General features: G+C 42.0%; 1 protein-coding gene across 2 annotated transcripts in view; it reads right to left on the bottom strand.

Moving 5' to 3' along the window:
* Window positions 1–25,137, bottom strand: part of STON2 (stonin 2) — a 75,191-nt gene that overhangs the window by 4,760 nt on the left and 45,294 nt on the right. For both annotated transcript variants that reach the window (XM_069018020.1, XM_069018021.1), the window contains exons 5-6: window positions 6,307–8,142; window positions 1,044–1,246 (exon numbers count right to left, since the gene is read on the bottom strand). In XM_069018020.1, the coding sequence (XP_068874121.1) occupies window positions 1,044–1,246; window positions 6,307–8,142 (2,039 nt within the window). The remainder of the gene's footprint in view (window positions 1–1,043; window positions 1,247–6,306; window positions 8,143–25,137) is intronic.

The raw sequence follows: 25,137 nt of genomic DNA on the forward strand, positions 1-25,137 counted from the left end.
TTCCAGAAGAGATAAAGAGAACTCACATGATTTTATATTCATTATCATTCCCAACTGTACTCTGAATACAAACCCAGAACCAAATCTGCAGATGATAGGTGGATTCCTAAGTGACACCAGAAAACCAGCCTTAATTATAAATTCTGCAAAGACTGATGTATAAAGCAAAGAGATTAATTTTCTAAATGATCTTGAGTTTGAAGGAACCCATAAGGATCATCAAATCCAATTCCCTGCTCCTTGAAGCAGTGCCTAACATCACCCCAAATATCAGCACACTCCCTGCTGTCCTCAGGCTCAGAGGTGCTTTGGCCTACAGATACCAATTCGTATTGGTAGAGGGCCAAGGGGATCTATGCTTGGGTTTTAAATTTCCACATCTCTGAAAACTCAGGAATAATCCAATGTTTTAATTCTTAAAAGGGATACTTAGGAAGATCAAATACCATCCCCAGGGAGTTTAAGAAACCACTAAAAATGTAATTACAATTACCAGTAAAAATATTTTCCATAAGAGTCTTTTCAGAATCTTTTATCATTGCTCTTAAAGAAGGCAGGTAGGATGCCAATTTCTCTGCTGAGTATTCAGCTAACATGCAAATTTACTGAGATATTTTGGCAGGTATATACATAGTGTACTTTCCCATCTGCTCCTCTCCTTAGGGCAGGCAGAAGGAAGAAATATTTCAGCAGAGAAATAACGTGATCCTTTTGTCTGCAGTAGGACTCCCACGGTAGCACTCCCACTATGAAGAGCAGTAAAACTCCCTGTTCAAACTCTCTCCATAACAGCTAATCCCCAGGAGCTGGCCGTGTGCATGCTCTTCCACAGGCAACAGCAAGCAAATTTATTCCATCTTTGCTGAGGGATAATCCACTGCTTATTTGCCATGAATCAATAGCTGCACATGGGTAGCTACTGCACACACCATGGCATGTGCCAAATTCCCACCTCTTTTGTCCATGGTATTTTGTCTGCCCATACTTTGCAAGACAATGAAGTGTACAAAGTAAACATGATCATTACCACTGCTCAGTTTTACCTTGTAACTGTAGTGTGCTGAGTAGTTGACCCACTTCCTCACATTGGTCTTGTCCTCGACAGAGATGGACCGAACAGTGGCTTTGGACGCAGAAGTGGTGGGCATGTCAAATTCCACATCTACATAGCGGACAAAACTGGAAGGCACTTCCCGGTCAGAGCCAAGCTCTAGGTGGCAGAAGAAGCAGTGAGGATGGCCAGAAGCTGGAAAAAGAGAACCAACAGTCATCCAATAGGATGAAATTAGGCAGTCTTTAGAAGGCTTAGGCATTGCAACATCCCACTTGACCTCTGAAACAAGAGATGGAAAAAAAATTCCACTTGGTGTGAGTCTGGGTAAGAATTTCATCTAGAGTCAGCCTCGTACTTCAAAACAGTCTAGCCAAAGTTCCCTTACCGCTGGAAGGTTTGTAAACTAACGTGTGTGCAGCAAATCCAGTGAGAGGCTGTGCAGTTCAGCAGAGACCAGGGATATGCAGCACCATAGCTGGAGCCAAGTTATGAATGAATGGGTGCAGTATCAAGCAGATACAGAAGCTCAAGTTCTGCAAGCATTAAAATACATCTCCTGCTTTTCATCAGGATTAATTATCCCAAGTAGAGTACTCACTCATTTGTCCTGGTTCTGGAGTAAGCCAGGATCTCTGTTTGACAGCCCTTCCTGGCTTTTCACACAGGGAGCATGCTTTTTCTGGATCAAAAGCTGTGGTGCACAGCAGGCCTTCCTGGTGGTCCTGCCCACCACAGGAGAGCAGCAGCCCTAGGAGCTCTCAGGGAGATCACCATGCCCTCCAGCACTGCAGTGCTTTTCCTTCTGGCCAATTCTTGAGCTTGGCTGTGGTGGGCACAGCCATGGTGGCAGCACACTTCAGCATCTGCCATGGGGCCCTTGGGTGACACAGCACTGCTCTCTGGTACTGCATTATGAAGATGCCTAAAACTGGCTGAAAAAATCTGTGTTCAGCACTCAGTACTGGAAAACAACCCCCAGTCTCAGGCTCCCCATCTGTTCATATCTGTTTCCTCACACTGTACCACTTTCAGCGGACTCCTCATTGTAATCCTTCCTGCTCATCTGCTTTGCAATGCTTTTCCTCTCTAGTTTGCTGTGGGTTGCTCCCTCCTTCAGACTGGAGACCCCCAGCAGCCCAAGAGAAGCGGCTCTGTGCTCTGGTGCAAGCCACATCCACAGGTGAGGAATGTTCAGCTTGTGCCACTGCACTCCTGAGCTGGCATGTGCTCAGCTGCTTTTGGGGTGAATGTGTGTGAAGGTATCACTGGGAATTGTTTAACTGGGCTTGAGCACACTGCATGCCAGGTGCTTTGGAGAGCTGAACTTTTAAACTCTTCATAATTTCAACTGGACACCTGGAATCAGCAACCTCTTTTAACACACCTAAATGTGGATATTCAAAAAAGAAAGGAGAGGGAAATGAGAGGCAAAAAAAGGTAACACTGTCCCCAAATGCATAAAAATTATGGAAGTTATTAATTTAAATCAGCTCAGTATGGTAAATAACAAGGCAAATGGATTATGAAAGCAACTTCTCCACTGAAGCTACTGCAAAATTACCTAGCCCATCAGTGTTCACTACTGCCCTGGGCATGAGGCTCATGAGGCACCACCTCAGCAGACTGTTCAACAGGCTCATTCAGAGCTCTTTCTCTAATGGACAGGTACACTTCTTACTAAAATCAGAAGGAAATCAATACCCTGCTTTTGTTTTGCACCTCTTGTTTCCTTGAGCTACAACTCGTTTGTTCTGACAATCAAGGATCTGATAGTATAATTCATATATATGTATGTGTAACTGTGATTGGAGGGAGTCTGTTCCAAATGACTCATGACACTCCAAATGTCCCAACATGTTTGGATTAAAAGATTTAATTTACTCCAGAAAGTATTCCAGGCAGCATGCCTGGGATCCACAGCCAAACTAGAGAAAAGTTCAAATCCTGATCCAAGGCTCTACACAGATGCTACATCCCTGCTTCACAGAAAGAGTGTTTTCCCACGACTGAAGACTGTTTGGATGTTTCCCTAGTATTCTGCTGGTGGATTAAAAAAAAAGAACACGTGAAGCCCAGCCAGCAGCAACTGTAGCTGTAAATAGCTTGCAAATAGGCTTTCTTTATCAACTCTTTTGATCATATTAACTTTAAATGTAAGAAAGGCAATAAAGTTTACCAAGCTATTTTGGACAGGACTTCAGCAATGTGCTCAGTAGAATCCAGTCTATATTTTTTCCTTAGGTCAAATCATAGTCAGAGTATGCACTGTCCTTCGTTTGCCATGTGCTTTTCAATGTTCAGTCATAAGCAGATGCTTTGGCTACAAAATAATACAGACAGTGCTGATAACACTGTCTCCTAGAGTGAGAGTGCAAAGGGCCCCATCCCATTAGAAAGCACAAAAAGAAAACATTTAGATAAGAGAGCAAAGCTGCTGAAATAATTCTTAACAATTTGGGTTCTTAGGACACTACAACCTGCACACAAGCAGTGAGCTTTGGTAGGGACACGCTCTCGTGTGGGTGGCAGGCCTGGGGGTCATGCCCCTCACCTCTACACAGAGACTGCACCAGTCCACATTTGGGGAATGGAGTGAAGCACAGGAGGTCCAGCTGGCTATCTGGAGACCTCTGGAGTTCTGGGATTGTGTTTGCAAGGGATTATGTGTCAGAGCACACAGGGTGGATGAACAAGAAGTCCCATAATGTGTACCTGCATATGGACTCCTGTGAGCATGTCTGGCAGACAGGCACATGTGCTGGAGCCATGCAATGCATACGCCCCGAGTGGTGTGGATCCGTTGTGGGGCCTCTGGAAGCAGGTGGAGCTGCAGGCTGTGGCCACCTGCAGCACCTCCCTCAGCTGCAATGTAATGCCACTACTACTCTCCTGCCCTGGAGTCCCAGGCACCAGAGCAGTTTATTAGCAGCAGATTTTACAGAAGACCCAGAGTGCTCTTAGAGGTGAGTTACAGGTATCACAGTAAGAGACCATAAAGTGTGAGTCAAGGGAGTAGTTTTATGTTTAGCGCTTGAGAACTGCATCATTTATAAGGACTTTGCAAATATGAGAAGTTGGGTTATTATTTGACTTGTGGATAGGGCTGGATACAACCAAACGTGCACAAGGCTGGCATTTAGATCCCACATCAGTATCACTTGGACAAAAGTGTATGTGGTCCATCAGGCAAATCTAAGAAGGAGTGGGAATGAATGCTTCTGAGTACCACTTATATGCCTCTTTGTTTGCCATATACTTTGAGAAAAGAGAACCATAGGATGAAGTACCACCAATAAACAGAAATAGTCCCTGAAGAGCAAGGTCAGATTTAAACTACACTTGGCCTGCCCTGTCATCACTTTGGGATTCCCTCCCTCTCACATACCTCATGTGTCTTGGCCAAGACAGTGCTTCCAAGGCTCTTCCTTTCCCTGAAATTACATCTGATCTGACCGGAGGGGTGAGGACACTCTCTTCCTCTCAGGATGTAAACAAATATCAACTGCCCTGCGTTTTGCATGATGACACTGATGGATAGATGCTCTGTGGCAGGGGTCCAACAGCAGCAAGAAATCTGTAATGTATTTCCCCCTGTCACAGTGTATATACAATAAAGAGTCACAATGGGAGAGAAGGAAACAAGAGGCACAGATCAGTATCTCCCTCAGAGTAGCAATGGGTAAGGCAGCATCACATTGCAGGAGGCAGTAGAGACAGGAGTTTTGCCTCTTCTCCTGGTTTGGTACTGGCATGTTCTGTGATTGTGTTAAAGTCTAAGGGCTTTCTTTTCCTCAGCTGTAATGTCTGTATGGTACACTGAGATTTTTGGAGAGAAGACGCCACAGAAGGCCCAATTTCACAGCATCTCATTCCCAGAGCGCGTCCAGATGGCATATTGAGATTTTCCTCACAAGCATGTTACTGCTCATAAACAGTCTGAGGTTAATTTTTCATTGCTATATTTCTCTCAAGTTTCCAAGCTCTGTCTCCTTATGCCTCACACTACAGGAAACATGGAGCCTTCCCTTTTGTCAGTGATATCCCTCCAAATTTGTAACCTGTGTCCTTGGGCTGAAATGTGACCCAAAAGATTAGGACACTTGGATCACTGTTTTGCTGACACTATAACTCAAACGCAGGAAAAACATATGTCCTTAGAGAGTGCCAAATCTGGTACTACAATGAACTTTCCTTCAGGAAACACTGAATACAGAAACCCTCTCAGTCACCCAGATGCATTACTACAGCATTAATACTGAAAAGTCCATCGCATTTGTAGAAAGATATTCTAGATCAGAGAAGTCAAGAAGTAGAATTCACTACAGATAAAAATAAACCTGAGTTGTCCAGCTTTATTGTGCACCATGGATGACAGGCAGCAAATAGAACAACTGGTAGAAATGGCCAAAGGGAACAGTAGCTTGCCTACATTATTTGAATGTTTAATTATGACCGTGTTACTAGAAATACAAAGACTTGGGATAAAAATACAAAGTGGGTTTCATGCTGGTATTCCCTCTTCAGGTTTATTGCCTGTCTGCACTGATTACAGAAACATAGCCACAAAATGGTGTTTGGAAATGTCTCTATTTTTTTTTAATGGTTGAGCAATTTTTTCTGTTCTCTTACAATCCCTGTTTCAGAGAATTTATGGGCATTAATTGTGGCATGTGCATTGAAATATATAGCACTGGCCTAGTATGGTTGGAAATACATGGAAAAGATATCAATGCAATTTATCTGAACTACAGCAATTTATCTGATCTTGTCATTCAGCCCCATAGCACAGAATCTTGCTTTTGCAAGTTGCCTGAAAAAGCCCTGCTTCCCTGAGCACACAGTACTGAGCTGGTGCCTAGGTTTCAAAACCAGAGAATCACAGAACCATTTAATTGGAAAACACCTTTAAGATCATCAAGTCCAACCATTAACCTAGCACGAATCTAGTCTACCACTAAATCATGTCCCTAATTACCACATCTACACCTCTCTTAAATACCTCCAAGCAGACAGAGAACACATATTTTTGTCTCTAGAAAACCTTGAACTGTTTCTGTCATTAGCTATATTTGTAGTATATGTAAAATTCTTGCAGTGAAGGGTCAGATAAATGTTTCATGCAACTAACTTATGTCTTTTGGTATACTACAAAGGATGATATATCTCTCACCATTTAAACTCAGTATTTCCTATCTTTCAAAACACAGAACTTGTTTCAGGTTATTCCTGCAGAGATGGTATGCACCACTCACCTGAGTTTTTGTCAGGCAGTCGGTTTATCCTCCATACGATGGAATTAAAGGCATGCTCATATTTGGCAGTTCCCAAAGTTACTCTCATTACTGGCTCAGAACCAGACAGACTGGTTGATCCAAAAGTGGCTCCCTTGTTCACCTTGGCTTTCAAAGATTTCTCCCCCAGGACACTCTCCCTGCGGAAGTTCTTCACCCACTCATTTGGCACAGGGTAGCGGATCATCACGTTTTCACAAGGGACCTGAGTTAAAGGGTCATGATTGGAAGAGAACCCCGTGGACATCATCAGCCAGCTCTGCACCTCCACCTCAGCACCATTGATGCTGGCAGCTGTCCTCAGAGTAAAAGGCAAAGTTTTCTCAGCAAAGACAGTCCTGAATCTCATCAGTTCAAACCGGCAGGCATCCAAGGGGTTGAACAGGATAATACGGGAGTTATTAAACACATCCTCATCCACACATGAATGGAACTGGCAGCTGTATAATTTAATCCACTTAGTGGTAGTAGTGGGCATAATATCCTGCCTTGCAACTATTTCATTCCCTTTGATCAGGATATCGTTAAGGCCCAGTCTGCATTCTGCCAGGCCAGAAAGGAAGCTGAGAACATAGATATGAGTCAGCACACTGTGCTGGAGAATCACACTATCTCCCTTGCCCAAGACACCATGAAATTCATCCCTGACATCCACAGTGATTTCTTCCTCTTGATAGTTCAGTCCCACTGTGCTCAGATCTGCTGATGAAGCTGGCAAATTCATCAGTGTATCTTGCACAGCAGTGATGAAGCTAAGGAAGTCTTCATAATCTGTAGTCCCAAGCTTGATAATTTGCTCTCTCTCTGCAGTGTGTGCAATGGCTGGCTTAGGCTGATACTTCTTTTTCTCCTTGTACGTTGTACGATCCAACCGTACACTGTGTATCCTTCCATTCTCATCATAGTTCTGGAGTTTGCGCTCTGAAATCTCATGATTGATTTCAAGTTTGAGTTCCCGGAAAGGCTTCTCTAGTCCCTTCTCATAAAAAAGCTGTATACATCCACTCTTGGTCAGCTTGACATATATTGGTCCCCAGTGCCTGGATGACATGATGTTCTTCTTCTCTGGGATTCTGAGCATCATTGGCCATCCATCCTTTGGCTGAGCTGGTGCCAGGTTAAATAAAGCTGCATCCAGATCATACGGCATTATGGGGTCATCATCAGGCAAGGTAGGACTACTCACGCGATCTGGGTCTCCAATCTGGAGCTGTTTGAGCTGCTCTAAAGCATCTGTGTGGGTTACAGTTTTGTTTGCCTCATGGAAACTGATGGCATCAGGCTCTTGATGGAGAATAATGAGAGAGTCTCTTTGGTTTTTGCCTGGAGCACTGGAGAGAGAAGAGCTTTTGGAACGCCTCTCTTGCTCCTCAAAGAATGAGCTGAATGGATTGATGGGCGAGGGTTGGACATCTCGAAGAGATTCATCCAGAAAGGGATTAGTAGCGCTCCAGGGTGGTGTTTCAACAGAAGGCAACTTGGTTAAGGAGGAGAGATCTAGTTTTTGAATTTTGGAGAGGTCTCCCAATGTGCTTTTAGGACGTTCTCTTTTCTTCAAGGATGTAGTGAGATTAAAGTTAACATCTGGAGCCTGTGTTTCTGCAGGTGGGGTATCTGTTTTCAAGGGAGAAAGGCTCTGTGGTGAAAAACTGACTTCATTGTCATCAAAAGTCACCCAGCTGGGAAAGCGAACTGTGGTTGGGGTAGATGAATGGCCATTCATGGAAGTGTTGTTCAGCTGCCAGTTGACAGCCTCCATATCTATCTCTTCATCTTCCTGGAGAGACGAGGAATTGTCTTTAAAAAAAGAGGGGAGGGGAGGAAATTTCAGCTAATTATTCTGAAGTTACCTAGTTCTCTCCTCAAAAAAACCCCCACAGTCTGCATGCTCAAGGAAGGCCTATTCATATGTCAGGCAAGAATAAGATAGTCAAAAGACTTGGCTAAAATGCTGAGGAGTCTGACAAGAATTAATGAAAAAATACACAGTTGAACACAGAAATGGAATTCAGAAAGAAATATTAAAGGAATGACAGCAATGATTGTATTGATCTCATCCCAACATAATGACCTAAAGGAGAAACCACATGTCATAGTGGTTTTTTAAAACTTCCCTCTCTAAACTTTCAGGATGCATTTCTTCTCTACAGGTATCTTTTGTTATTTGCCTGGAGTGTTCCCTCACTCTTATTATAATTTTTTCCCTTTTCTATCCCCATACCATTTGCTCTAGAGAATAATCCAGTAGGAAGAGGAATGAACATTGAGGAGGAGCACATCTCCAGTCTGTCCCCACGTACTTGTCTGTGCATTTGCTGTTACCACAAAAGCACAAGGGGTATGGTGATGGCACTGTAAAAGGTGCCTAGGTGCGATTTTTGCCCAGGATGTCTTCAGTAAAGAAACTGAACACTACCCAGTGTGCAAGAGTCTGACAGTCCTTGGATGTCTCTGAAACATCTCTAAGAGAAGCTGTGATCTAGGCATATATGTTAGGATAAGGAAAAATATATTTTTGACTTGTGTTGTGGAAGCTGCCCTCATTCTCTCTCAGGACATGGCACCTTTGACTGCTCTTTTCCTAGTCTCAGGCTCTGCCAAGACACTTTGTAGAAAACTGTATCACAGTGTGCTATTTCAGTCCCAGCTCTTCCCAGGATCACTGCAGTGGTAATAAGGTGTTTTCCAAAATGAGCACAAATCCTCAGTGCTCAGAAATTTAATGATTTTCCTCCCATTTTCTTCCCACTGAGCTAATGAATCAGAGTGCTCCTAAAAATGAGCAGCCAGCATGAAATTATAATCTGTAGCTGCACCGCAGGTTTGCTCTACATGATACAGCAGTGCTGGCATTTGTGCTTTTTGCTTCTCCCAGACATGCCATGTTTTACATAAGTCACTGTTCTTCAGTACAAGCGAGTAGTAAGTGTAAAACGTAGCACTGTGGTATAGCTGTGCACCTGTGATTTGAGCAATATTTACAACAACAACAAACTATTTTAAGTCATTATTTAAATTGCCACCAGTTCCCAAAAAAGATGAGCTTGATTTCCATTCTGCCTCAACCATAACAGACAATTTGAATTTTTATTTCAGTTACCATTCAGAATATGAAATAGGGAATATTCATGCTAGCCAAAGTGCTGCCATGAGCTCATTATAATGTCTTGGCTAACTTGATATTCTGGGCATCTCATTCCAGCAATATGTAAGTTTACCCAATCTTCTGATCTAAGGACAAAACATATGATCCAAGTTCAAAGGGTTATTACAATTTAGAATTATATATGAAGGTTAATGACACCAATTTGCTTTTCAAGCCACAGTAATACAAAGCAATAACAAGAACAGATAGCTTTTACAGACTATCCATGCATTGCAAAGTGTATTTGGAAAGAAGTGCCATTGTGTGAGTTTCTCAGGTTTTCTTCTCTATCCTGCCATCTCACTCCCAGCTTTGCACAGTGCCTGTCTGTAGCCCCTACTACTGTCACACCACCAGGTGCAGCGCTGGATTCTTTATCTGCTAAGTACTGCCACAAGGATATAAACAGATTTGGTGGGGAAAAAAACAACAACCCAACTGACTATTATCCACAACCACACCCTGAGTGAGAAAGTAATAAAGAACCCACCAAGAATAATCTGATATTGTTCTGATGCTCAGTCCACACCAATATGTCGTCTATGCTGTCCCACATCTTTCCAGGACTTTGGTCATTCAGTGTGTAGCCCCTTGAAGCAAAGGCTTTATGGTATTTCCGGGAAAACACTGCCTGTTTCTTTTAAGACTTCTAAAATTCCAGTGTTTATAAGATCTGGGTTGCTTAAGAGTAGACCACCTCTTCTCTGCCAGCATTTATAATTTTCTCCCTTCCTGTGTCTTAATCTTTGAACTGCAGAAACCAAATGTGATTCCACAAATAAAGTATTAAAACCTCTGGTAAATTTGACAGGCAGATGAGAATGCCTCCTTGACAGTTCATGTGAAAACCACACAGAAATCACCTGAAAAATTTCTTTCTAAGCTGAACAAGTTTTGTAATGTGTATTGCTTTCTTTGATCCAGACGCCCAGAAACACAGCAGAATCATTAACAGATTCTGGTTTCATATATGTAAGAATATATATGGTTTCATATGTAATAATTGCGTAATTTTATTTTCTAGGAAAAAATCTGTAAACTGTTATCTGATTTGATATGTGGAAGTGTCAAACCTGGGAAATGAAATATTCTTTCTTTCCCAAACTAAGATCAAAAGTACATTCTACTGCTGCCAAAGCACCATATGGTTGGGTTTACAAATGTTTGAAAAATACAGAGGTGGTTCTAGAAAAAACAGGTTTTTAGCTTTGTCTGTAAGAGAATGACTAAGCCAGGAAGATAAAAATACCAATATGCTAATGAGCTAAGCAGCCAAAGAAAGTTACTGAGATCTAGATGAAATAGTGAATCCCAAGAGAAATACTGGCACCTCTGCTGCAAATACAGCACGGTAAAAAAAAACTTGATAATGTTAGAGGATGGTTTAGATGATTACTTCAGATTTTTCCCTTCTTGACTTTTGATGAGTTCCTGAACATGGGTGCTTAAGTTTAAAATGCACAAGTCCTTCAGTTTGGCAGCACTCTTGTAGGTCTGGGAGGTGACACTTAGGAAACAAGTTCCTAGACGAATTTCTTGCTTTCATACCTGCTCTCAAAATTCCTTCCTACAGAACAATCAAAATATGTAGATGTGGCACTTAGGGACATGGGTTAGTAGTGGTCTTGGTAGCGTTAGGTTAACGGTTGGAATCAATGCTCTGAGAGGTCTTTTCCAGCCTTAAGGATTCTATGATTCTTAGGGGACAGCTGATGGGGTGAGAACAGTCCTCAATCTAGAGTGACTCCGGGCGTATAAAGACTAGATCTGCATAAAAAAGGCATAACTGATCAAAAGAAAGCACTTGTTTTTTCCTTCTTGACTTCCTGACTTAGTTTTCCTAAGCAAATGACTTTGATAAGTGTTTACTTAGCAAAATTAAAATATCTTTTAATTGTGTGACCTTGCCAGATTCCAACCTGACAGGTAGCTCCAGCCAGCAACAAAACACAGGAGCAGATTTACAAAGGAGGTGAAAGGGCAGCAGCTTGGTCTCCTTTCCCAGAGACACCTGCAATGTGAGCTGTGGAGGGAGCAGCCTCAAGCTGCCCACACAACTCTGCATCTCTGCATTCATTCCCTTATCTACGTGGTGCCAGCAACCAGCACTGGCTGCACCTTACTGCACACTGTCTGACCTGCATTACCAGGCCATTAAATAATTTGGACAATTAGGTCCCCAGTCAACAATAAAAGGCCAACTTGCATCATAACTTTATTTTTCCTCCACAAGCCTCTTAAAATTTTGTTGTCTTTGTAAGTGTTCAGTAGCAAAATGGTTAATCATTTCAGTATGATAAACTGGAAGACATCATTTTTGCAATAGGTGTAGAACCTCTCATTGTGATTGGCCTCTTGTGACTGACATGACAAGGAAAGAAAGCTTCGGTTCTCTTTAATGTATAATCTTTTTGTTTTTCTATTTGGCTAAACCATGACTACTTTGGCCAAAACCACCAGGCAGTATCATGTTACTTGTGCCTGGGGGAAAGGCAGCCATCCAACTGCTAAAGGACATTGATATTGCAAAGTGTTTGTGATCAAAACTGTGCCATGGAAGTAGGAAGAAGATCTGAGGGTATTACACACCTTTCAAAAAAGGTAGATAACTTTCAGAAATGGATATGAGCAAATGTCTGAATTTTCACATTTCTGAGTACTCATCTATTTTGCCTCTTGAGAGAAATTAGCTCAGAGCTTCATGACGTGACTGTTTCTGTTACCTGAATATATCAATTTATGTATAATTCAGATAGCTCTTTGAACTTTAATAGCCTTAATATGTCACACCTTCCAAAGGGGTGCTCACTTCCCTGATGTAGCCTACAGCAGTCCCTCAGACAAAGCAAGCACTGCTAAGATTTCTGTTGGCATAGCTGGATCTCTTCTAGGACTCATTACATAAAGTCCACCAGACACTTGCATACAGACCTGGTCTTTAAAGATAAGCCAGGTCATGAGGATGCCAGCAACAAAACCTGTGGTTTCTCTGTATAAGCAATTATAGAAAAGCAGAAAATGGAGATAGACAGAACCTGGAAGAAATCAAGGACCAGGCTGTTGCACAGTTATGTCTCCGTTACAAAGGCCGTACTTCCACATAGTTTCCATGACATCTCTATCTGGTCATTTTCTTGCATTTCTTTCCCATATCCAGGTCAATACAACTGTGTCTGTGCACATTTTTTTGGGACGGTCTGTCATGATTCTGATCTTACCAAGACAGATGGAGCAATTTAAAAGATATTTAAAGTGAATGGGCCATCACTCTGAAGTGATACAACTGGACTCCTATTTCCAGCCTTGACACCAACCTATCATGTGGCTCTGGGAAAACACTTCATCACTATCACATCACATCACAGCTTCTGGTTCTCTTCCCACTTTTTTCTAATTTCTGACTGTAAAAGTGTTACATGTGGAACACTGTCCCTCTGTACCTCAGTATCCAGCACATTTCCAGGACTCTCACAGAACACAGTGTAAGTGGGTAAGTGTCACAGAGGTGGATATAAACCTATAAACTAACTCAATGAATAGTTCAGTTGCACCTACACACTAGAAAAGACTTTCAAGTTTATTACAAGCTATGAAGCCAGGCCTGGTTTTGTCAGCTTTCCTTTTATCACAGCTCTGTTAATGGTAGAAGGTCAAATCTGTTACTGCTGCAGTCACCAGCATAAACATACAGTAGAAAAGTGCCACGGAAACCAGTTGCAAGAATATACAGCTCAAAGCACAGAAGACTTCTTGTCAACAGGAGGGTACCACCTGCTTATTTTGCACAGAAGAAATCCCTGTGAGGATAGCAGTTATTACCTCTGCATGCTTCCTAGGTACCTTTGTTATCAGTTAGTGTGTGGTAACATTAAGGAAATACCTAGAAATGCCCTCTCACAAGCTTGCAGGACACTTTCTTCCCATGAGCTTCAGAACCGATTTTGGAGACAGAAGAAGATTCATCCACCTTGCCTCTTTTCAGTAAGATTAGGAGGGTGGCTGGAAACCCCTAAACCTCTTGACCACCAACACCCATCAGGTTGCAAGATAGATTTGTAAGCATTCCTCAGACTTTTGAGCGTCTCTGGAAGTTCTGGCATGTAGAAGAGGTGACTGCTCACACAGTCCATGCCTTTTAATCTTGCTACTGAAAACACCGCATACAAAAATTTAACAGCAATTTAATTCTCCAGCATGTTGAACTGTTAGTACAAAAGTTACATTTTATGGCACAGCTAAGAGACATTTCAAAATCACCACAGACTAAGTAACCAGCAGGAGAAGGTGCAAGATGAAAGACTGAAGTCACAGATCTTATCTCTGCGGTTCCCTCTCTTATTCAAATGACTTCTCACAGTCATGTTGAATGGATTCATCCTTAGGTAACTTCTCAATTCATAATACTCTGACAAATCACAACATCTCTTTGAACATGATTGTCTAAATTTAGGCCATGTAAATCACTGGCCTGCTTAAACCTAGTGTAGTTGAATTTCAAATCCATACTGCAGTAGTACTACATAGACTGTTCCCAGCAGTGGGTTAGGAACTACTTAAATACAATGCCTGTTGCTTGGTTAACTATTCAAAATTCATCACAAGTCCTAGAAGATTAACTGTCAAAAGAATTTAAATCATCTGAAGCTACAAAGAAGGTATATCACTGAGCTTCCAGATCTATTTAAAACACAATGAATTTCATCTAGCTTCAATTAATTTATCCCCATAAGTCTCTATATGAACTGCTGTATTTCATTTTAAATGTAAGCCATCATGCAGGTACTAAACTGAAGATGAAATACAAGAAAATAATGACTAAGCCCTCACAGCTAGGTTGCGGCAGCCCTCACACTGCAAGAAAAACTGTTGAAAAGGACAGTCCTCTACGTACGATCTTAAAGGACCCCAGAAGCTTTTTTGACTTATTCCATTGATATTTTGACTTTTTCTTACAGTTCTCTATCTACACAGAAGTCTGTGTTTTTGGGAAGGTAGGACTACTGTATTTCAGGCATTTGTGCTTGCAGCGCTTCATTGCCCAGAATTATTTGTCTCGTGTCTCCTCCACTCATGCCACCACTTGCTGCTTGGAGAAGGAAAAGAGTATCTTCCAAACCATTAAGACACTGGTATCAGACTACCAGAACAGTGGTAGTTGCAGCTGTAAGTCTCAATGCAACCAGCTATGTAGGAAGCTATCAATCAATTTCCTCTTCTCTGTTTATCTTTATTCAACTGGAGAAACTAATTAATTCAATCACAACCCTTTCACTCTTCCTTGAATAAAGAAAATGTTCAAGATAAAATTAGTTTACAACACAGAACTTTCCTGCATGATTTAATTTAAAAATACTCAGTATTTTTATTGTGTTATGTTTATCGAGTAGTTAAAACTATGGTTCATAAAAAAAATTCCATACCACCAACATGTCAGATGTGGTATGGAATAACTGAAAAAATATTTCAGCAATCCATAGTCTATGTACAGTGAACTCCCCTTTTCCTTTTACAGATCTTGGCTGCAACTACAGGTTTGTAAAAGTTCCTTACGTGTTCTGCAGCGTGTGCTGTGCAGTGCCCTAAGAAATCAGAATGGATCTAGCTAGTCTTAAGACAAAACCAGGCATCTGTAACACATTGTGCACAGATCGGATAAATTAGATTTGTGCAGCAGATATCCATATTCAGAAAATGTTCTTTCCAGATTTACTGCTTAGTTTTTAGCCTGTAATCACTTAGAAGTTAGTGTACTAATATTCCTAGACAGAACTGCAGTCAAGAACAAGCATACAACCTATCCAGAAATCACCAGAACATTGCAGCAACGAGAGATATATAGCTTTGAAATGCAAGTGCCTGTGTGCCTGTGTCTCCAATTAATACCAATTTATCATTTGAACAGTAGACTCCAAATTAGACATAGCTCATGCAAGTAATGGACAAGGTTGTTAGTGTCTTGGAGAAACTCTTAGATCTTCACGTCAGGCAAGAATTACATGGTAGAGGCAGTAACTTTTAAAAGTAATAAAATTATTCTAGTCGTAGCTGGAAAACATTTCATAGTAAATGTTTTCTAAGTAAAAGCACTGTTTATCACTTAAACACAGCTTTTTTTTTTTTTTTTTCCAGTAAAGATGGCTACTCTAAAAAGAAATTGAAGTAAACACTTTTTGTTCTCTTAAGATACTTAAAAGAGTGGAGTTCTTCTCTTGTGTAATGCAATGGTAGTGACTGGGTCCCACAACTACTACAGAAAAAAAGGCTTTTTTGATTTAGATTTTGAGACTCACAGATCTAGAAAGATCCTGAAGATCAGTTCATGTTTTTCCATTAGCTGGCCAGAAGGTGGTACATTAACACTGATATAATTGGAGGAAATGTTCCAGATCTTTACAGGATTTAGACAAGACTATGCCTGTTCAAAGAATTCACATGATACATGTGACATAATACCATTTGTTTATAATCAGAGCCAAGTTGTGAACAGATCTCACGTAAGTGGTGGAGAAAGATTAAAACCTCCTTCTTCTACCTGAGAACTTGCTTCTATTAAACAAACAGGTATATTCATAAAGTAAACGTCTCAGCAAGCAAGCATACCTACATGATTCATTACAAAGCACCTTCGTTTCTACCCCTGAAGACATGGCATAGATAAGACTGACATATTTTTACCACTACGTCATCTAACTGTGTTCTCAGCAAGGTGTGCTCAGCCCAGACGTTACCAACACAGTGACTACACCCTAGACTTAAGTCATTATTACTGCCATGGGAGTACTTACACTCCCAGTTTGGGTAGGTAAGGCAAAGCCTGTGTGTGAAGGGACAGAGCAGAGCCAGAAAACACAAAGCTGAACCTGTTCCAGCAGAGAGATCAATGAGAGAATGACAGATTCTCTGCAGAAGAATGAATCACGCTACTTCATCTTTCATCCACAAGGAGAACAAGGAGCAAATGAGAAGAACAAGTGCATGACATTTTTCAAAAGTGGTTCCTTTAAAAGTACTCTGGCAAAGATAAATGAAGTCAGTTTTCCTCAGAGTAGTTTGTACTTTGCTTCTCTCCACAGATGTCTGCCTCCCTCTCTGATTTTAATACACAATACATACAGCATATCCTTCAACAGTGGAACTGCCACTGAGATGAGACTATTGACCTCATGAAGAAATGAGACTGAATAAAGAAAGAGAAATGCTTCTGCAAGCCCAGGATGCTTCATGAAGTTGATATTCAGCTAGCAGAATAAATCTGTAGTCAGCCCTATAAATGCAAAGACAATCCCACTCCATCTTGGAGGAGCTGATGCTACCATCCATTGAACAAGCTCTATTTTGCAAAAGGAAATTACATAAATGCCTCACACACAGACAATATGTTACTTCATTATGCCATAATTTTTCAAGCAATATATGGTGGACCAGTAACAAAATACAGAGGTTTGCAGACCTTGTTAGTTTTGTCTTGAGTGCTTGAGGTAATACCACATGGAATAAGCCTGACATTTGCAGTGCCAGACTGCAGGTGGAAATGTGCCAGCTACTGGATCCACTCAGTATCTGAGGTCCCACTGAGCAGCATAACCTTTGACTGCAAAGCAACACACTGTGGTCCCATGCATTTAGTTACGGATTCAAATGGCCGTTGCAGTACTGCAGAGGTGTGGGGTCTGGCCCTGCTGAATAAATGTGAGAAATGTTCCCATAGCCACAGGAGAATCCAGAGCAGGAGACCACCATGTGTGCTGAGTGGCTGAAACATTCTGGGTTTGCTATTGTCAGTCCATCAGTTCAGAAACTGTACTGGTAATGACCACAAATGGTAACATCAGCTGATGACAACTTGGTAGTCAATGCAAAATAACTGGTTCTCTGATTCCTAGGTGGGCAGTTCATGCATGGCTGAAGCCAGTGTCACCCTAACTATCTGCTCAGTCTTGTGCTGACTCTTTAGCAAAAAAGCCCAAGTCAGTACACAGGGATATTGCATAAGCCTGTACCAGTGCTCAATCCACTGCTTACAAAAATAAACATTGCACATCATTTAGAAAGAGACAGGATATTTTACATCTTCAAAACGCACTACTGCAAACAGTTCTGGCTCCTCACAGCATTTAAAAATAGTAGCACTAACTTCCTCATTCCTGTGCCCAAGGCATTTCCCAGGATCAAGTTTTATATCATATCAAGTCAGCAGCTCACATCCTGTCTGCCAGATATGTCCACATATCTCAGGTCATCCGGTCACAAGGTAGTCTCATATTGATACACTACCTTTACCCTGAGCAGTATCAAAATGATTTACAAGTTATGTCACTGGCGATATTTAAAAAAACCCAAAGACCCATTTAGGAATTTCTAATGTAAGATCCTATGGAAACTTCAATTTCAGTTATATATTTTAATAATTTAGTTACCTGGTGAACTGTAAAGACAAATGTGTTTCATAGTCAACACACTTGATACATAGCTATAAATTATGGAAGATAGCAGTGCTCAACTTTTGCCTAATGCTAATACTTTTCACCCCTGTAGCTTGTAATGCAAACGTTTCCTGTTTAAAATGCAGAGAAGACCATGTAACTGCAGGAGAGTAACAAGGAGAGTAGCCAGTTTGGCCAGTTCTTCTTGACTCAAAGCATATGTGAGCTCCAGGCTACAGGGAAGTTTTATGAGCTAGCAGGTGAGGTGCTCAGTGCAAAGGTGAGAAGAGCTGTAACAAAGCCACGTGTGTCTGAATTTGGTTTGTTTGTTTTTGTTGTTTTTTTTGTTTGTTTGTTTGTTTTTTTAATTTTGGAGGGATTTTTGACACATAACACAAAGGACTGAAGGCAACTGGCCGGAACTAGTATGAGAAAACAGAAAGGACAGCCTGATCTATGTGCAATGCCTGACTCCCATAGCTATCTCCGAAGATGCACCTGCCAGCTCAACAGCCACAACCTCAACAAAAAATGTTAATTAAAGGTGCCTGAGAAGCAGGATGATGCAAAGCATATGACACAGGAATGGGCTGCAAAAGTCTTAGGTGCTAATCTGAACCATGTGATTGTCTAAGTGACCTTCAGCTAGCAGTTTATGGCCTCTGCTCCACAAGTTTTCTATCTGTAGCAAAGCAAAAATACTGATGTAATGGGAAGTGTTAATGGCTGTTGTCAGGTGTGTTTGATAAATAGGCTATCATAAGTCATGTGAAAGCTTGTGGGCTTTCTAGGAACCATACAGGATAAAGGAGATAAGCAAGGAAGCTCCTGTAGGGAATAAAATAATTGGAGACAGTAGAAGCTGTGGCCCTTGGCTGAGCAAAACTTAACTCATGTGTGTCAAGGCAGCTCTTTGTGCACTGGCTGTTGCAAGCATGTATATCTGGATGAGAACAAAGAGAAAGGTGGAGGAACTGGAGTAAACAGCTAAGGCTCAATGCTTACATACCGGACTGGCTGTGAACTGCAAGGAGAAATGCTGGGCTCTTGCTTCGTGTTTGTTCCTCCTACAGGTTGAGAAACGGGGTACTGCCCCCATTATTTACAGGCAGGGAGGATTCCACCAAAAAATATTGGAGGCAAGTGAAAAAGGCTTATCAAGACCTTGGAAAGCAAATGCTTGCAGCAACAGATCCTGAAATATGCTTGTTACAGTCAGATAGGCACCACTTTACTTGGTTATTGTTCTGTTATTGTCTTCAAAATTCATACTGGGCTGTTGCTAAGGTGGTTGCAGGGTGGAGTCAGGGTGCTGCATTGCCGGTTTTCAACTCTTGAGGCCTTTAAAGATGTTTTGGATATATGTTGAGCAAGACAACTTAGACAGGACACAGTAAGAAGAAATATTCCCACTACTGGTAACCAAACTTCAGTCTCCTTTACAGTGACACTGATCTCAGTTTTTGCCCACCCACAAAAAAGTAATGCTGCAGGGGTTGTCTTGGAGAGTGTTAAGAAAAGCATGGCTGTACAGTCAGAGTTCGTGTCTGCCCTGCCAGTCTGATGAGCACAACTGTACCATCAACAACTTCAGCCAACTTTGGAAATTACCGGAGTTGACCCAGCTCACCCGCTGTATACATATAAGAAAAGGACTCCCAAACAGGGTGGAAGACAGAAAACTTGTCAGCTTGTTCATCCAAAGAAATTTTAATTAATGGTCCTGCTATACAGCCCTTGCCCAAGTCTGAGAGTCTTGTTATCATCCCCTGGTGTTATCAGCATGTCATCTCCAACATCAAGGCAGCTGTTGACGAGCCTGGGAGGCTGCTATGACAGAATGGCTCATTTTACGATATACTGCTCTGATTGATGAGGCCATTCCCCCTTTTCCACTCTCATCTGTTCCAGGCCTGAGACTCCCCTACTAGCACTACCAGTCCAGGCTCCCACCATAAAACCCCAGCTGTTGTGCAGCTATTCACAATTGCAGGAAATCAACAGAACCAAATACTGGGCTGTTGCCTATCTTATGTCATTTGGAGTTTTGTTTTTCCTTTTTGTATGTGTGTGTGTAGCCGCCATGGTACGTGGGATTATTCAGGGTCACTGCACAGAAGCAGCCAAACAGAAATGATCCAACAAGCAATTTCTTCCTTCCTCCCCTGGACCATGCTGGTGTGATTACAGTGAACAGAAAGGCGTGGGCCTCTGTTAAGGGTGAGAGTTTGAGCAAAAGAGATCTGCACATGAAGAATGGAAAGATGTAACTCATTATGTTATCACAGCACTGTGGTGAGAAGTGAAGAAGAAACCTATACTTCTGTCCTCTGTGCTGATTGTAACTTCGCATCCTTCCATCTTTAACAGGCATCTTCAGTCCAAGCTACAATTCTGGCTGGGGGCAAACCACAGAGTATACAAGGTCCAAATTTCTATACGCTTGTCCTGAATAACTTCTCAGATGCACCGATTTCTCATTGTTAAGTTTTAGCAACCCTCATCATCACCTAGTCTTAGCTGTGTGTCCTATTTCATCCCCAAATGATGTTCACCATTTCTCTGATGGGAATGCAGAGTGGGGAGGAACAGGGAATCCTGAAAATTTCTGTCCTGAGGTACTAGAAGTACGAATTAGGCAGAGTACAACGGCTGGACAGGGTGGAGCTCTGACAGTGTCAGGACAATCCCTCTACAAAATACACCACAGAAAGCTAAATGGAAAAACTTCTGCATTCTTGAAATGTGGAAGGGACCTAACAGATCTCTTCAGAGTACAGGACAAGATTAGGGAGGAAAAAAAAAAGGGGTGGACAGTGTGATAGGAAGCCTTACTGCCTCTATCACCAAACTACATAGCTGGTTTGATGGTGGCGGAGAGACAAGAGCTGAGCACAGAATGTGACCAATGTGAAGGAAAACAACAGGGCCCCCACAGCTGCTGTGCCCTGTAAACAAAGCTCAGCTTTCTGAAGGGCCATGTGAGATTTTGCAGAAGAGTCCTGAAAGAACTGAGGTCTGCTCAAAGGAAACAACAGCGATTAGAGAAATGAGGAACATGGGATAATAAGATAAGGACTTTATTGAGCTTAAACAAAAGGCACTCAGATTGTAAAATATATATTTTAATGTATTTCTACAAAAAGATCAATGAACATTCAACAGATAAATGGGCAACAGGTAATGAGTAATTAAAATAGCCAAAAGCAGTATCTCACATAGTGGCACTGATTGGTGGAGGAAATTTGACAGGAGTTACCTAAGAAGAACAACATTGCTATGGACAAGAATTACTGCTCAGTTCACTTGTTAGCAGTCTATTCTAACATTTCAAGAACTAAGCTGATCATGTCCTAGGAAGAGATTTTTTTTTCTTCATGAGATAATGCTGCGAAATTGTTTCAGTATGTTATGAAAATGGGGGTGGGAGAAATGTTTTTTGTCCACTGATCTATTTGGATATGGTGGATAAAATACTTATATAAAGTGTCAGAAATAGCTCTCAGATGAGAAAGTACCACCAGCGGACTTCCACTAGGTTACTAAGTCTAGAAGAAATATCTAAAGGCATTTAGGAATGTAATGTATTCTGATCTTTTGCACTCCATCTCTCCAGTTTGCAGATTTGTCCCGCTCATCTAGGTCACATCAAGGTCAAATGGTGGAAACAAAAAGGCCAGTCATGTGGACAAGGATATGCACCCTATGGAAAGGTTTGAATTTAACTTCTCACGTGGAATGGCATTTCTTGTAGCCTTTGTTCAGAAACACACATATGAGCACTTGAAGTCATGAAGAAGAATTCTGCCTTCACATTGGCTTAATGAAAGCATGTTTCTGCTTGAGACAAGAAAAGAGAATGCACTGGGAGTGTGTTTATTTGAACCAGAATTTTAATGCTCTAGAAATGCTGACAGCTTACAAGATTAAATCCTGTATTTACTAACTCAGCAGTATCCTCCCCCCTAAATTTCTCCATCATCACCACAACACAACATAAGGGGGAAGCTCTAGAAAACAAGGTATCTATTGACACTTGGCAAATCTGCACTTGAGCTCTCTGAGCTGGATCTGAACAAAACTGTTTTCTGGGGTCAGCTCTGAAAATTGGTTCACCCGTGAAGCAAACTGAAACTCAGATCTCTCATTACACGATCTGAACAGTTGTCAGATGGCAGCAGCCCGACTGTGCAAGGATAAAAACCATGCCACAGTCCTGTGGGCGAGCCAGTCTCCTTGCAAATAGTTTCAGGATGCATCAGGAAGCAATTATCAAATACCAACAAAACCTAGTTATGACCCCTCTCCTCCTTCACGAACTATCCCTTAGGAGAAGCCAGAATTATTTTTCTCCTCTCTTCCCTACAGTTAAAACATAAATTAAGGGGATCTTTTTCCCCTTTAAACTTTTAGGTCTGTTCAGTCTCTTTGTGCCGAGCCTTTTGTCTCCGGGAAGAGGCTATTTCGCTGGAAGCCGATGGAAAGGCAACTGTCCGGCAGACAATGGAGCTGTCTGCAGAGCAGGCGCTCCGGAGCGGGGCCCGGGATGGCTGAGCCAGAGGCATTCCCGGCCCGTTGCCATAGCAGCGGGGTGAGCGGGCTGCCCTCCCCGCCGCGCTGCCCCTCCCCGGCCGCGGGCCGTGCGCGCAGAGCCCGGGGCTGGGCGGCGCTGCCGGCGCCGAGGGGTCCCCGCAGCCGGGCGGGGCAGCGCGGGGCCGAGCGGCGCTCGCTGCGGGCCGGCGGTCGCGACGGGCTCCTCCGCAGCACTGGCTTGCACGGACAAGCCTGGGCGGTAATGACGGAATTTGAACTAGATCGAAATAACACGCACCAAACACGTTAAAAGCATTGCGTGCCGCGAACTGGCATCCTTCGGGGTCCACCAGAAATAGTGGGGAAACCACGGGAGGTCCCTGGCTATAGTCATTTCACCGGAAACTCTGGCTGATCAAGGATGTTGAGTGGAAGGTTTGCAACTTTAACATAAAGCAAGGACTTATTCTATGTATTTTTTCTCCTTCTCCAGCACAGCATTCTACGTAGGGAACCATTAGAAAGTTGTTCAATGGAAGTGGCAACACTTTCCCAACACAAAGAATAAATACACACATCATTGGGAGCATTATCCTCTGTAAACACAGGGTAGAGTTTAAAAGGAGGGCAGCTATTGGAATCCTGTATGCTTTCACCAACTTTTGGCTCTCAGCATTGAGTCTCTGTATGTACACGTAGCTCTAGAGTATGGAGGCTTTAATAACCCACACCTGAGTCTCACTGTCCAAACTGAAAAGTTCTGGTTGCTTTTGTGATAGGCAAGACTTTTTTCTCAATGGTCTTTGATGGAAAAAGAAAAAAGATCAATTATTATCTTCTTATTTCTCTTCGTACCTTCTTATTTCCCTTCTTATTCGCTGTAATGCTTGGGTACAGAAATTGAGGAAACAACGTCAAGCAGACAAAGCAATTCCCTTTTAAGCCAAGAGCAGCTTTACTTTTGATTTGGTTGGAAGAACAAGGATCCTGCCTGCAGCAGCTGTCCACTCCAACAATTTGTTAACTGTAAGTTTATATAAGTACACCAAAGTCTGAGTGTTCTTCATTGTCTTTTTGGCCTGCAAAGCAGGCTGAAAATTTCTTGAGAAGAGGAGCTCACATGAGAATATATTAACTTCAGGTCAGGACAGAGAGACTCCTGGATCAGCATTCCTGACAACATTTCAGTGATTCTCTGTTGGTCCCAGCTGGAACCTGTACATGCTGAGGCAGCTGCAAAACAGACAATAAGCTCAAGTGAACAGCTTCCAGCTTTGGTAGAGCTCTGGAGTTCAGCTTAAATTTAGGAAGGAGAAAGTTCAGGTTGATTCTTTTCATTTACATTACTTCATTCATTTCCAAACAACGGACCACCTGGAAAGGGGGTATCGCCCTGCCTACCCCTGGATGGCCAGATGCCAAGCAGATTTCACTGCTGAGTGAATATATTCCTCAGATGTCTGCACTTGCACGATGCACCAGATAAAAGATATGTAAAGCAGAACTCCTGTATCCTGCAAGCAGCAATTCTGCTGAAGTGGCAAAAGGGAACCTCTCTTGCTACATTGAGCCAGTAGGAGACACTTTTAGATGGAAATAATTTTGTACACCTCATTTACTGTTAACTGTAAAGGTGTTTTACCATAAATGGTATGTTCAGTAGTATGTACTTAGGGATAATGATGCATTTCACTCAGGTAAGGAGTGTCAGAGGGAAGTAGACAACATTATGGGATGGATGGCACCTTTGGAAGCAGTGATTCTGGAAAAGATTTGGATGATTATCACCTCTGATGTGATCTGGAGATTAAAGGAACCAATGTAATATTAGTATTTAGGAAGGAGAAGGGAAATAATTTCACTTGTGTAGGTAGTATGGGTCTGATTCCTGGTGGAACCCGGCGTTCTGTCCAGAATTCAGGAACACAGAAAAACTGAGGACTGTTCAGAAAAGATTCACAGCAATATGAAGGAATAGAAACTCTACCACACAGCAAAAGACAAAAGCTCAACCTATTTAATCGGCTCTGCGGGAGATTCAGGAACAATCAGTCTGTAAGCACCTACACAGAAAATTATAGAAGAAAAATTGCTGTGATCTAATAAGTTATTTGTGGTAGTTGGTAGGCAACATGGAGAAACTGAGATTAAAAACCATGCAGAGGCAATTAACCACTGACCTGATTTATGAAAAACTCTGCTCAGTGAAGTCACAGGAGTGCTTTAGGCAGGTGAGATTATTCTAGTTCTCACAGGAATAAGTCAGGGTTGTGCTACAGTTTGTGATATGCAGAAGCTCCAGCTATCACTTTAAAGCTTTTTGAACTTTTAATATGCATGGGAAAAAATATAGCAATGGTTATTTAAGCACCTCCATCTCACTCCCCTGTTGTGTGATGAATTTCAAAACAGCTGAATGAATTTTAGTGCTGCTCCCTCACAGAAAGATATTAATAAAACTAAATTAGGTGTTGATGTCAATTTGAGCATCTTGGAACTGGCAGTAAAGAATTAAAAATTCAAGTTACAAAGAAAGCCAGACTGATACTCAGGTCAAATATAAACGTATCTGCAAGGATGTCCTCACACAACCTGCCCTCAAAGTACTCAGACATACATGATCCTACACATATTGATATTGCAGTACTAAATGATGCTGAAAATAACAGAGGAAATAATCTTTTTTCCATC

Source organism: Aphelocoma coerulescens, chromosome 5, assembly GCF_041296385.1.
Source record: "Aphelocoma coerulescens isolate FSJ_1873_10779 chromosome 5, UR_Acoe_1.0, whole genome shotgun sequence".
Classification (NCBI taxonomy): Eukaryota; Metazoa; Chordata; class Aves; order Passeriformes; family Corvidae; genus Aphelocoma; species Aphelocoma coerulescens.